Source organism: Meriones unguiculatus, chromosome 3 (genome assembly GCF_030254825.1).
Source record: "Meriones unguiculatus strain TT.TT164.6M chromosome 3, Bangor_MerUng_6.1, whole genome shotgun sequence".
NCBI classification, from domain to species: Eukaryota; Metazoa; Chordata; class Mammalia; order Rodentia; family Muridae; genus Meriones; species Meriones unguiculatus.
This window is the reverse complement of record NC_083351.1, coordinates 10,346,927-10,360,686: the sequence shown is the minus strand read 5'-3', so window position 1 is coordinate 10,360,686 and position 13,760 is coordinate 10,346,927. Positions and strand designations below refer to the sequence as shown.

Sequence of the window (13,760 nt, the reverse complement as noted above, 5' to 3'; positions counted from 1 at the left end):
CCCCGCCTTCCTCGGCCCCTGCCCTGCCTTCCTCGGCTCCTGCCCCGCCTTCCTCAGTTCCCGCCCCACCTTTCTTGGCTACTGTTCTCTTCTAGGGATGTGCTGGGCCTCCCAGCTACCCATGAGCGTGGATGTTTTGCAATCTCTTCAGATCCCCAGATTTATTTTATTGAGACAGGTCCTTATCAAGTTACCCTGCTGTTCTTACACTCACTTTGTAAGTCAGGCAGACCTCGAATGTATCTTTATCTTTCCTCAGCCTCCAGAGTGGCTGGGATTACAAGCCCACGCCACTAGGTCCAGAAATAATAATTTCTCAAACAGGGCTGATTTTTGCCTCTGAGAGACATTTGGTAGTGTCTGTGTCAGCTGGGGATATGGGAAGAGTGCTGCTTACTGTGCACAAAGCACAGGACAGTCCCTGAGGGAAAAAAGGATCTGGCCCAGAAGCTGCTTGGTCTCACCGCTCCCCCACAACACAGCCCAATTCTCCTGATACTGTGTCACATTTAGGATTTCTATTCCTGTTGATGACACCACAGCCAAAAGCAGGTTGTGAAGGAGAGGGTTAATTTCATCTTATCACTCTCCACTGCTGAGGAAGTCAGAGCAGGAACTCAAGCAGGGCAGGAACCTAGAGGCAGGAGCCGATGCAGAGGCTGAGGAAGGTGCTGCTTAAGGCCTTGCTCCCCTTGGCTTGCTCAGCCTGCTCTCTTATGGCTCCCAGGACCACCAGCCCACAGGTGGTACTGCCCAACCGAGAGAGCATGCGCCACAGGCTTGCCCACAGGTTGACCTGGTGGGGGCATTTTCTCAAGTAAAGGTCCCTTTTCCCCCCCAGGTGACTCCGGTTTGTGTCAGGTTGACCTAACACTAGCCAGCACATGCTGTAATCTTCCATGGGGGAGGGCTTACCATTTTCAGATCAACCCACCATTTTCGTCTTGGTTGTTTCAAGCTCGGCTAATGTTTCGTTTAACTTCAGGGAGAGGTTGTCAGCTTTGAGACTTTCAGCTGTCTTCATCCGCTGAGCCTCCTCTACCATGGCCAGGGCGTCGCTTAATTTATTATTTAAGATGTCCTCCTTTTGCCCCTTTAATTCTATCTCCTAGACAAACAGCAAACACCAAATTAACAACATGTGGGATTAAATACTTGCTCTTCTCCCTTAGCCCCTGTGCCTCAGAGAGGACACAGACTCCAGTCTGTTGAGGATTCCTGAGACCAAAGCCCAGGGATTTTCTGGAAGGTTCCAATTACTGCAGACCTCTCCTTTATCTTCACAGAGATCTGTCTCCTTGTGATATCTGGTCTCTGAGCCTCATTCTGTCACCGGGAGTGCTTGACTAGATTTTATTTCTCTTTTATGAGACAGCCCTTTAAATATTTGAGGAGGGCTTGTCATGTCTCTCTCTAAATCTGTCTTCCAGGATGAATGTGCTAAGTGTCCTTAGCTTCCACCACACGACCTGGAGACGCCGCCCCCTTCACTCCAGGTCCCTGGCCAGATTGCATCCCAGTTGCCAAGTCCTTGGCATTGCTAATGCCTCCCCTCAAAGCACGTTTGTTACAGTCCTACTGCCCCCTTGGAGACCCTGTACCAAGCACTGGAGTATGGGCACAGAGTTCACGTGTTTCTGAACTGAGCCATGCATCTGGTCTGTGTGAGTTGGCCTGCTGTCAGCCATCTTTGTTCCATACACACAGGTCTGGAAGAGAACCCCTTTCAGCTGTCTTTGCTCCGTATCCATAGATACTGTAGAGACCATGTTGGCCATCTTTGTGTCATGCTAATAGGTCTAGAGAAGACTCACTGTCTGCCATCTTTGTTCCACGCCCACAGAGCCGAAGCTATTTTTCTTCTCTATTCTATCTGGTTTGCTTGTGTAAATGACATCAACATTCTTTTGTTTTGTTTTTCTGTTTTTTGAGACAGGGTTTCTCTGTCTCTGGTTGTCCTGGAACTCAGAGATCCATTTGCCTCTGCCTTTTGAGTGCTGGGATTAAAGGTGTGTGACAACCCCCCCCCACGACATCAACCTTTTGATTGCTCTATTGTAAATACAAATGAAATGAAACTGTGTGCAAATAATCCACTTCGGTCTGGATAGATTTTTTTTTTTCTTTTTTGAGATATGGTCCTATGCAGTTCTGGACTAAATCTTGAATCCCCTCAGTGGCTAAGGATGACCCTGATTCTCCTACCTCTATCTCCCAAGTGCTGGGACTAGAGGCACGTGCCATCAAGCCAGGTTTGTGTGGTACTGGGGACGGAACTCAGAGCCTGCTGCATGCCAGGCAAGCACTCTTCCAGCTGAGCTAAAGGCCGTTGATAACCTTTCTGAAGCTGGCTATTATGATAGCCTTGAGCTCTTTCATTTATCTGATAATTACCTTCCTTTGAGAAACTTCTAGTCAGGGGACTGGAGAGATGGCTCAGTGGTTAAGAGCATTGGCTGCTCTAGCAGAGGGCCCGGGTTTGATTCCCAGCGTCCACATGGTGGCTCACAATCATCTGTAACTCCAGTAATGGTCTCTTCTGGCCTCTGCTGGCACCAGACACACATGCAGGTAAAACACTCATACACACATAAAAAATAAGATATTTTTTTTCTAAAGATAGAAAAATATCTATTCAGGTCAGGTGTGGTGGTGCTAGCGGATAATTCCAGCTACTTGAAAGGGCTGAGAGGCCGGAGGATGGTAGATTTAAAGCCAGCCTGGATTACATAGCGAGTTCAAGTTCAATCTGGGCAAATTAATGAAACTCCATTTCAAAAATAAAATAAAACAAAAAGAGTTGGATGCAGGTTAGTGGAAGGGCCCCGGCCAGTGTGTGTGAGGACCTGGGCTCCGTTCACCAGTACTAGGAAACAAAACAAGCCAGTCCAGCAGGCACCTGGTGAGTGTTTCGGCTGGGTGTTTCAGTTGGCAGTCTTCCCATTGAGCTATTTAAATTCTTCAGATGGTTTAACCGATTCTCTGACCTGTGTCTTGAAAGCATTTCCTGCCCCATTTGGGGTTGTATCTGGTCACTGTTTCCTGTGTCTGGAGGAAGCTTTTAACTTGTCCATTTGTGTTTTTATTTCCCAGGGCTTGGGGGGAACGCCTAACAGAATCCCTGCCAGTGTCACACATGGGTTTGCTCTGCAGCTCTGGTCTCTATGCTGGTGCATGGCGGGTTCCTGTCGGGTGGCATGTTACTGCTTCCCTTGATGTGTGTGGTGCCATTGGCCAACTATGAGCTCCCCTAGCTAATGGCTCTGGTGTCCTGATCTAAGGCTGCTGTTACGGGTGTCCCTGTTGCAGAATTCTCTTTGTGACAGCCTTGGTGGAGGTGCTCTGTGGGGTTGGTACCCAGAAGAGTTTCACCTCCGTGAGCTTGCTTGTCTTTTAGCTGTGTGCTTGAACCCACAGCTAGCTACGGTCTAGCACGAGCCAGGCAAGCACTGTATCTTTGAAGTCTATCTTTAGCTTTCTTTTTACTTTTTATTTTGTGACAGGGTCCTCCGCTTTGCAGCCCAGACTGGTGTTGAACGAGCTCAGCCTCCTGAGGAGCTGGGATTACAGGCTTGCGCTAGTAGCCCTGCTGTGCTTGCTCCTTTTCTGTGTAGCGACTGCACAAGCAGCAGGCTTTTCCTGGCCCTGAAACTGCTGGGGTAAAACTGTAGCTTATTTATTGATTCATGATATACTTTAAAAAAAGGTTTACTTCTATGTGTCTGGATATCTTGCCTGCTGATGCGTCTGTGCACTGCTTGCGTGCTGGTGCTTGTGGAGGCCAGAAGAGGGCGTTTGGATCCCCTGGAACTGGAGCTATGGGTAGTTGGGAGCTGCCACTTAGGTGATAGGAATCTAAGCTGGGTCCTCCGTCAGAGCAGCCCGTGCTTTTAGCCGCTGAGTCATCTCTCCACCCTGACATGTATATGCACACATATACGCATATGATGAAGACGGATATATTTACATTAGTCTCATTACTAGCTTGTCTCCTCTAACCAATTTAAATTCCCTTCTTCGCCCACCCCTTGCTGACCTATCCCTTCCCGCAGTCCCTGACTAACGCATTCCCACCCCTCACCGACTCGTTCTACAGCATTCCAGATTGCGTCATTTGGGAAACAGGGTAGAGAGATAGCTCCTTTGGTCAGTTCTCAGTTGGAGCTCCGGGTCTCCGCACTGGAGGGTGGCAACACTGAGTTCTTGCTTCGCTGGACTCTGCCTTCTCTGGATACCCATCCATGAGTTCAGGCCTCCCATCAAAGTGTGGTCCAGAGCAGTTGTGCAAAGCCAAGAGGCTTGCTTATGTGGTTTCTCACTTAGGTGATCGTTTTCAAGATGCTCTGGAGCCATTTGCATAGCTTGTTAAAAATACAGTTTCCAGAGCCACCCTGTATCCGGGACACTTGAAACACATGCATGCCAATGTGTGGGTGCCTGAGTTAAAGACCTCCCCCCCCCATCCCAAATGGAGGCAAAGAGACTTCGATGCCCTTCTTGGTCCAGCAGGCCCTGAAGATCCTTTCAGCTCACACTCACATATTTAAATTTAACTCTCATTTGCCAGGTAGGATGTTGTTCGCCTACTTTGACTGAGATATTGGCCAAGGAGTGTGTGCCTACGTATATAAAAGAATGTGTGTGTGTGTGTGTGTGTACACGTGTGCCCCTTACACGATGGGAACCCAGGATGAGCAATGACACATGCGGTTTGTGGGATTGTGGGCAGCCACCTCCTTTTTACCCACCAAGTCAGAATTGTGGGTCTTATAGAAACACATTTCATTATAATGGAAGAAGTGGGTGAAGAGGAAGGTTTAGGAGTCCTGGGTTTGGATCCTGCCCCTGCACGTCTGACAGTCACATGTGTGGCTGGCACACGAAGCGCGTACTGTGGGCAGAGCCGTCTATGTGATCAGCAGCTGTGTCTCACCATGACAGAGCGACTCTATTTCATACGTGGGAATACCAAGTCCCAGAGGCGGTAAGGAACTTTGCTGAAGTCCCACAGCTGGAAAGGAGCAGAAGGATTTGAACCCTGGCTGCAGAGCCTGGCAGGTCCGTGGGAGCGATAGTCACCTCATCTCTGACACTCATACCTCTTTTTGCTTGGTCAGGCAATTCACGAGGTCCTGAATTCTCCTCTTTTCACTCTCTAGACTGTCTTTCATTTTGAGTCTCTCGAAGGTCATGCTGTCTGAGATCTGGAAGTCAAGGAGGGGGTTTGAGGGTGAAAGCAGGAGAAAGGGTATGGTAATTTGATTAGGGTCGGATAGGGTTAGCCTTGTTGGAGGAAATGTGTCACAGGCCAGGCCCAGGCTCTCCCTCTCTGCCCTGGATCAAGGAGTAACTCTCAGCTGCTGCTCCAGCACCACAAGCGCAGCCATGTTCCCACAATACCCCCGCCATGATGATAATGGACTAACTAACCCTTTGAAACTGTAAGCAAGCCCCTGATTAAATACTTCCTCTTACGAGGGTTGCCTTGGTCATGGTTTCTCTCCACAGCTGTGGAACACTGACTAAGACAGAGGGTCAGCTCACTGCAAGGGGAGTCACCATCAAAACCATTGATTAAGGTTTGGGATGAGAGCTGAAAGAACGAGGTGCCTGCCAGGGTTGAGGTGAGAGGATATGAAGAGTCTGGGGAGCAGGGAGGCATGTCTCAGTTAGTCTTAGGAGCATAAAGAGGGAGGGGCTCCTTTTCCTGATTCCTGGGCTGGCATCACTAAAACGACACGATCACCATTGTTCAGTACCTGGCGCTGAGCCACTGTCTGACCTGGTGGGTGTTGGCACCCGGACAGGTTCACCCTGGGAAGTCCCTGGCTTTTGGGAGGTGGGGCAGGGTGCTCAGAACATATTTCCTGTTCCAGCAGGCACAATTTCTGGTAGCTTCAGGGAAGGGCTATTTACATACAGCAACCTTTGTCCCACAAAGTGTGCGAGAGTTTAAATTCCCATATTTCTGAGCTCCAGGGATCCTCCCGGGTCTGCTAGTGGGTGGCAGGTGTTGGCCACTTCCGGCAGAGGTGCAGCAGCAGTGTGGCCATGGGACCGCAGGGTGGCCAGGCACACCTGGCTGGAAGCCCTCCCAGAAGGCCCTGGCTGCGCCTACCTCCTTCTGCTGAGTCAGCTGATTCTCCAGGTCTTGTGACTTCCTCCTTTCTGCCTCCAGCGTTTCCCATGCTTTTTTCTTCTCATAAGCCATGTTGTTCTCCAGGGCCTGAAAGGCACATTCAATAATCTCAGCATCCAAATTAAGGCTAACAGTTAAGATGGACATCCATGTTACCCCCAGGAGGACCTCACCCCCCGCCATGGCACCCCTATGGGGAGCTGCTGCTAAGAACCCTTTGTATAGACAAGGAAACCCGGGGCCAGAAGTGGTGGGGGCTCAGGGTCACATCACGGGAGGCCAAGGTCCTGAACACAGCAAATGGGCAGGCTGTGTACAGAGGCTCTGGGAGCTGACCAGCAACGCGTGAAGTAGATTTCTGAAGAAGAACTGGTTTCAGGAGGATGGGGGTGTGCGGGGATAAATGAGCCAGTTACCACTTTCTAGTTTCTTCTAGAATCTAGGAGGTTCAGGGTGAGACTTTCAGGGATGCCCGGGAGGAAGGAAGAACTCTGGGTTAGCATTCTGCTACCCCTAGCCATGAACTTCATCTGGTCTATTTCGTGCTGCTGTTAGTCTGCTAATGGACTCACTGCAGGTTGTACCCCAGAGGACAGAAACTGTGGTCCTGGCGGTCCCCTCAGCTTTCACACGCTGGCGTTTGGAACTTGAAACATGACTTGCACTAACTGGAGAGGATTAGCCTTCTGAAGGCACTTATTCCACAGGAGGTAGACAGGAGCCACGCCCACACACACCTTTTGAGATAAGTTTTATGAGGTTCATATATGTGATCCCAGCATGTGGGAGGTGGAAAAAAAAGAGGATCAGGAGTTCAAAGATTATCACTGGCTATATTGTGAGTCTGAGGCCAGCCTAGGCTAATAGATCCTCTGTTAAAACAAAACAAAACAAAACACCCCAAACCAACAAATAAAAGAACAAAACCAAACCCCTAATAAACAAACAAAAAGGTGTCTTGATTCTTTGCAGGAAGAAACTACAGTCAGGCCCTGTCAGAAGCGGCCTGACCCTCTGAAGAAGTGGTGTAAGCCTAGCCCCGCTCTGCAGGATGCTTTTTTTTTTTTTCTTTTTTTTCCTTAAGGCAGAATCTTACTGTGTAGCCCTGGTTGGCCTACAACTCTAAATGTAGATCAAGATGGCCTCAACCTCACAGAGCTCCTCATGGCTCTGCTGCTGTCTGAGTAGAGATTAGAACTGTGAATCACCACACCCTGCCCAGAGACTTAAAGTTTCCTGACTTGCCCCATCAGCTTGGAATCTCTAAATTCCCGGATGGCACCTGACTGAGGTGACTCCATGGCGACCACACACACACACACACACACACACACACACACACACACTCAACCTGCTTCCTCACCCTGCCTGGAGACATAACTCAAGGACAAACCTTGGCAACACTGTTGACAGAGCGCCGAGGAACAGCTGTGTGAGGACCCATTTGAAAACATCTCCCTGGAGCCACATTGGATTGTCTGGGTGGACTTGCATGTTGGAGGTGGATACATGCCCTGGGAGGGCAGGCAAGCATTCCAGTTTGAGGAGGGAGGGCTGTCAGGTGGGGTCAATGCTCGAGTCCAGGGAGACGTGGCTGTGGTGACCCTGACCGTAGCTACCACAAATCAGTGGAATTATCTCTGGCCTTCACAGCCCCCTTCCAAGAAGGGAGGTACCAATAAACTCAAACGTGTGACCTGAGTGGCTACGGAGCCTGCATCCACAGGGAAAGCACCAGCGCAAAGAACCTGACCCTGACCACAGCTAAATGCAAACTGACAATGCAACAGAGCTTTCCTGTGGGTGAGAGTCTGGGGTGCAGCCACTGAAACGCAGCATCTTTAAGCAGGGATGGAAAGCCCTTCCCCACTCTTCCGTGGCTGGAGGGATGGCATTTGGTTCTGGACGAAGAAGGTGATGAGCTGCAAACTACAGAGCTTAAGGAGTTGGGCACTCACCGGAGTAGACATGGGCTCAGAGGATTCTACTCTAACCACTCCTGCTGGATCAATTCCAGAACCCCCCTCCTCCAAAGTAGAAATGATGGCCAGAGTTTTTGACTTTTCAGGAGAGAATGGAAATCTGGATTTTCAAATACAATTTATGAGTCCAAACTAAAACATTCTAGGTACAACACATCTGCAGGCCCTTCCATCCACTGTGACCTTCTGCAGCACAGAACAGGCACTGGAAGGGGATCCAGGCCAGGCTCCCATCCTGCTGTGCCTGGCAGGGGACAGGGTTGGGAGGCTGGGGCTGGCTGGGAAGGCTACAGGGGCAGGTGCCTCCTTGTTAAGCATCTGGACCGCTATGTGGAAGAGGAGGCCTGAGCTGGGTCGATCATGGCCACCTGTCTGCCAGAAGGAGTTGGACTCACCCCAACCTAAGACAGACTTCCTGCCAGCCCTGGGCTTCCCTGTGCTGGGGGATGAGGACAACTTCGGATGCTGATGCTGAAGAGGAGTGAGTTTAGGACACTGTTGGGCTATTCTCTCAAGATCCCGTCATCCCCATTTGCTATTTCAGGGCAGGTGTGTGCCACCACTGCCCAACCTGTGTTCTGTGCTGTCACCCTTGAGTCAGAGCCCTAGTTGGCCTCAAATTCACAGTGATCCTCTCAGTCTCCTGACTGAATTCACCTCAGTGTTGGGGTGATGGGAAGGAGACACCACAGCTGGCTCATCACATTCAAAAAATTTTTTTTCTTTCTCTCAACTGGTTGGCAAGGCTACATCTCCATGGCTCTTTTCCAAGTCCTTTATGCATCTCCCCAGTTGCAGCGCCCAGGCCAGGACAAACAGCACAGGGCAGCACCCCCTACTCTGCCTGTAGTCCCTCCAGCCAGCCTCCCCCCTGCTGGGCGTACCTCCTTTTGACAGGCCAAGTAGCTCTCTAGCTCACGGACTCGAGCTTGCACCTTCTCCAGGGCCTCCTGCTCTCTGTTTCTCTCCTGAGTGATGCTCTCTTCCAAAGCCTGCAAGCCAACAGCTGTTGTGGAGTCCTCCTGTTGCCATGGCAGGAAGTGGACTCTCCCTGGGCTCTGTCTGCTCTGCGTTCCCATACTCTGCATGCCTCACCCGGGCCTGGCAGAAGAGCCGGTGGTTCCCTGGCCTCTGAAGACGCAGGTCTGTGTGAGACCCTTAGATGGACCCTGACGACTGTAGGTCCTGACTGATATTCTGGGCAGACTTAACTCCCTGTCTCTGGACTGCTTACCTTTTTCTGGTAGGCCAAGCGACTCTCTAAACCTTGGGCTCTCGACTGCTCCCCCTGTAAAGCCTCCTTTGCTTTGTTTTTCTCTTGGACAATATTTGCTTCCAGGGCCTGCAAGTCAAGGACCCTTGTTAGACAGACCTGGTTTCCATGGCAGGAAAGTGGACTCTGCCAGGTTCATGCTTCCGTCCTTACCACACCCTAAAGAGGATGTGGACATTAGTTTATGGACTGGAGCATGGGGTCTGGAGTGGGGTGGGAGGGCAGGTGAGGACCCTGGATGGAGCCTCGCCAGCTATGGGGCCTGGCAGCTGAGAGTCCATGCATAGAAGCCTCGGTTTCCATATCCGTACAACAAGATGAGTATTAACTCTTCCTGCATTGGGCTGATGTGGGGAAGGAGTGACGGAATGGTCAACTCGAGATTCTCGATGGAGTGACAACCATCTTCCTCCACTCTGCACAGGAGGAGACAAGCTTAATTAGAGATATTGGGGCATCGGCCTCATTTACTCTGAAGTCTGTGTGAATTTGGACTCCCAGATGCACTCAAGTTGCAAGCCTATGCACACCCTCATATACATATGGATATGCACAACCACATACATGCATACCACACAGAGACACACACTTAAAAAGAGCCAAGCATGATGGTATGCGCTTGTAACTCCAGGACCGGGGAAGAGACAGGTGGGTTCCTGGGGCTTACTGGCCAAATAGTTCAGCCTGCTTGGCAGGTTCCAGGCCAGGGAGAGACCCTGTATCAAGAACAAAACAAAACAAAACAAAAAACAACAAAAACAAAACAACAAAAAACACAAAAACAAGGAGGGACTGGTGGGATGGCTCAGTGGGTAAAGATGTTTGCTTGCCAAACCTGACAACATGAGTTCAACATCTGAAAGCCACATTGTAGAAGGAGAGAACTGATTCCATACATGTAGCATGATGTAATTGTGTCTACACACACACACACACACACACACACACACACACACACAAGGACTAAGGCGCACAAATATTCTTTTAGATGACTCTCTGGGGTCAAGCTGGAAGGGAGCCAGGGTGGACATGACAATCTGGCTAAGTGTGGATGTCACTTTGTGTCCTCTCTGCCACATACATACATGCTCCTGACACCGTGATGATGCCCAGTGCGTGGGGTCCAACACATCCAAAACTGAGCCAAAGTAGCCACCCCCTTCCTCCTAAGAAGCTAAACACAACTAGTGTACGAGGCAGCTTCTGAAGGAGTGAATCTGCGGCAGCGATTCCCGACACCCAGGTCTGTTGCTAGCGCTAGCCTATTCAGAACAGCTCGGGCAGGGAACCAGCTGGACGCTCCCCAGCAGGTAAGCAACCATGGAGAGAAAGCGTGTCACGTTGCACAGTGGAGCCAGTAGGGAAGGATGGGATGACAGTGTTTGCAGAGAGATGGGCAGAACTGGAAACCATGTCAAGGGAAAGAAGCCAGACCCCGAAAGACCAGCATTTTTTTTCTCTCACATGAGGAATTGATGAGATGGGACCAAGCTTCGGTCCACAGGCTGTACCAGGACCTATGAGTCCAATGCTAAACTGTACCTTTACTTTAAGAGTAATGATTTTATTTGTTTGTTTTTGAGACAGGATCTTTATTCCTGGCTGGCCTGGAACTTATCATGTAGACCAGGCTAGCCTCTAACTCCCAAAGATTTGCCTGCCTCTACCTCCTGAGTTCTGGCATTAAAGGCGTGTGTCACCATGCTCAGCCCTATTTTGTGTTTTCTCACACCTGTGGAATATAGAGTGTAGCATGTGACATGAAAGCCAAGGGGACTATTTAGGGGAAGAGGGGCCTGGAGGGAGGACATACAAGGATAATGGGGAGAATATGGTCAAATTAGAATATTATATAGGCACGAAAATGTCATAATAAAACTCACTGTTTTGTGTACAAAATACTTTTTTGAGACTCCTTCCTTCTTTCAGGCTTTTTTCTTTTTTAATGTCAGGCATTCTGTGATATCAAGGAGAAGGCTGATAGGAACAGCAGCCATCATCAATCTTACTTTTACGAGAATCATACATAATTTTTGGCCGATGGTTCTCCTATTTTATATCCTCCACTTGACAAAAGGCAGAAAGGGGGCTGTCAAGATGGCGCCACAAGTAAAGATGTCTGCTGCTAAGCCTGATGACCTGAGTTCGATTCCCAGGTCCCACATGGTGGAAGGAGGAGGCTGATTTCCACAGGCTCTCTTACACACACACACACACACACACACACACACACACACACACACACACACACACACAGGAAGTGGATGTGAACTGGAGGCTGGAGAGAGGCCTGGGGAATAGGTGTGTGTGACAGAGAGGGACTGTCCAAGTTGGGAGTCACTGAACTGGAGCCGAGCCAAGAGGTGGTGAAGCTGTGGAAGGCCTTGTCCTTCACTGAGGAGAGAGAGGGAGTGCTTGGGAGGGGAAGGGGTCCAGCAGGTCGGGCACGATGTGCACAGCCCTACACACCCACTCTGGGGGTGGCTATCAAACATGGCTGTGCTTTGGAATGTTACGAACCCCGGAGCCTGAGCTGCACTCTCACCTTTGTCCCCAGAGTCTAAATGGCACAGTTTATTAGCATATATTCATTATGCATAATATGGGTTTCATGAAATTTACATATGTATATAATGTATTTTGGTCATATTCACCCCGTTACCCTCTCTTTATCGCCTCCTCCTCCCTCCGATCCCCTTTCTCTTCTCAAGTATTCCCCATAGTACCTCATACCCTCCCTCTCCCCATCTCTCCCTCAAGCATAGCTGCCCATGGGTCCTCGGGAAGGGGCAGGGCCTTGTGTGCTCCTTGTCCCTTCCAGATGTCTATGGGCCCAGTCTTGCACCGGCCTCGTGAAGGCGGTCACAGCTGTGAAGTCTAGTCTGTGACACAGGCTAGTTCTAATACAGCATCTGATTAGAGTCACTATCCTTGGAGCCCCGGGTCCTCCAACACTGTGTCTAGGATGCAGATCTGGGGTGCTGTGAGCCTCTGGCGGGGGCTGTCCGAGCTGTGAAGTAGACGCTGCACCTCAGCTCAGACGGACCCTCAGATAGGTCAGGCACCCTACTCGGTGTGAGAGTCACCTCGGGAGGCCTTTCTGCTTGGCCTGGCTTCTAAATGGGTGAGCAGCAGTCTGGGCCAGTTTATTTGCCCAGCTACATATCGAGAGGGGAAGAAAGGCTGACGTGACCTGAAGCCGGTTTTGCTTACACCTGGTCTCTCCCTTTTGTACCAGGATCTGCAGCAGCGCCCCCCCCCCCCCCCGGTTTGTATAGGCAACTTCAGTACAACACAACTAGGGGGGCGTTTCCTGAGCTGTCAACATGCCTGCCTCGCCCAGGTGATCTTTCCGTGTTGCCTTCTCTTTTTAAAGTTCTTGTTTTGTTTTTTATATAACATGTGTGGGTGTTTTGCTAGAAGAGGGCACCAGACCCCCCAGAAGTGGAGTTACAGGCGGCTACGAGCTGCCATACTGTGCTAGGAAGCAAGAGTGGCGAACGCTCTTCACCACTGGGCCATCTCTCTAGCCCACTGCTTTGAGTTTCAGAACTGAATCATTCAGCCTGTGCAACCCCTTTAGAACCAACACGCCAGTACAGACACTGGGGACGCTGCTGTTCAGCACAGAGACCCTCGTGGCCCATGGTACGAGCCCTCCCCCCCTCAATTCCCAGGCTCAAAGGAACTGCCACGGACCACCTTACCTCCTTCTCTTCTGTCAGCTGCTGGATTTTGGCTTTCAGCTTTTCCTCCTGTTCCAGCTTCTCCTCACTCAGCTTCTCCTTCTCAGCCAGGTGTTCCTGCTGCAGAGACTGCTGACTTTCCTGGGAAACTCTCACCTGGACCTGCAAGGAGAGAAAAGCCAACTGAAGCCCAGAGCTGAGACACTGAGGAGTCCTTTTGCCACTTACAAATTGTTCATATTCCAGGTCTCTGTAAAAGCTCCTTAGAAATGTGGCTGGACCATACTTGGTCTAGAGAAGAAACCGGTGAGGAAGTCTTCACGCTCTGGTTCTAGATAGAAATCCCTGCTCTAGTTAATTCTTCACGTTTTCCCATTCCGAACACAAGGTGTCACAGTGCCTGCATCTCATTCATGAGATGCTGAGGGGGAGCTTTTAGCCCAGTGCATGGAGTGTATGCAGCAAGCGCTCAGTAAACTGTAGCCAGAAGGATCAGGAGCCTCGTGCTTTTGATCTTTGTCCAATCAGTTGTGTGGTGGTCAGATTATCACCAACCTCTCAGGACACTGATGTCCATGCCAGCAGGATGGGACTGAAGGGCTGCAGTCCACGGGCCAAATCTGGTTCACCACTTGTGTGTGTGATGCTTAGCATGTGGCATTCATGCGGAGAGGAAAGGA

General features: G+C 50.3%; 1 protein-coding gene across 1 annotated transcript in view; it reads right to left on the bottom strand.

Moving 5' to 3' along the window:
- The window catches only part of Fhad1 (forkhead associated phosphopeptide binding domain 1), a 112,501-nt gene that overhangs the window by 32,661 nt on the left and 66,080 nt on the right, over positions 1-13,760 (bottom strand). The window contains exons 16-21 of the mRNA XM_060379138.1: positions 13,102-13,242; positions 9,356-9,463; positions 9,006-9,113; positions 6,119-6,226; positions 5,100-5,204; positions 935-1,108 (exon numbers count right to left, since the gene is read on the bottom strand). Of these exons, the coding sequence (XP_060235121.1) occupies positions 935-1,108; positions 5,100-5,204; positions 6,119-6,226; positions 9,006-9,113; positions 9,356-9,463; positions 13,102-13,242 (744 nt within the window). The remainder of the gene's footprint in view (positions 1-934; positions 1,109-5,099; positions 5,205-6,118; positions 6,227-9,005; positions 9,114-9,355; positions 9,464-13,101; positions 13,243-13,760) is intronic.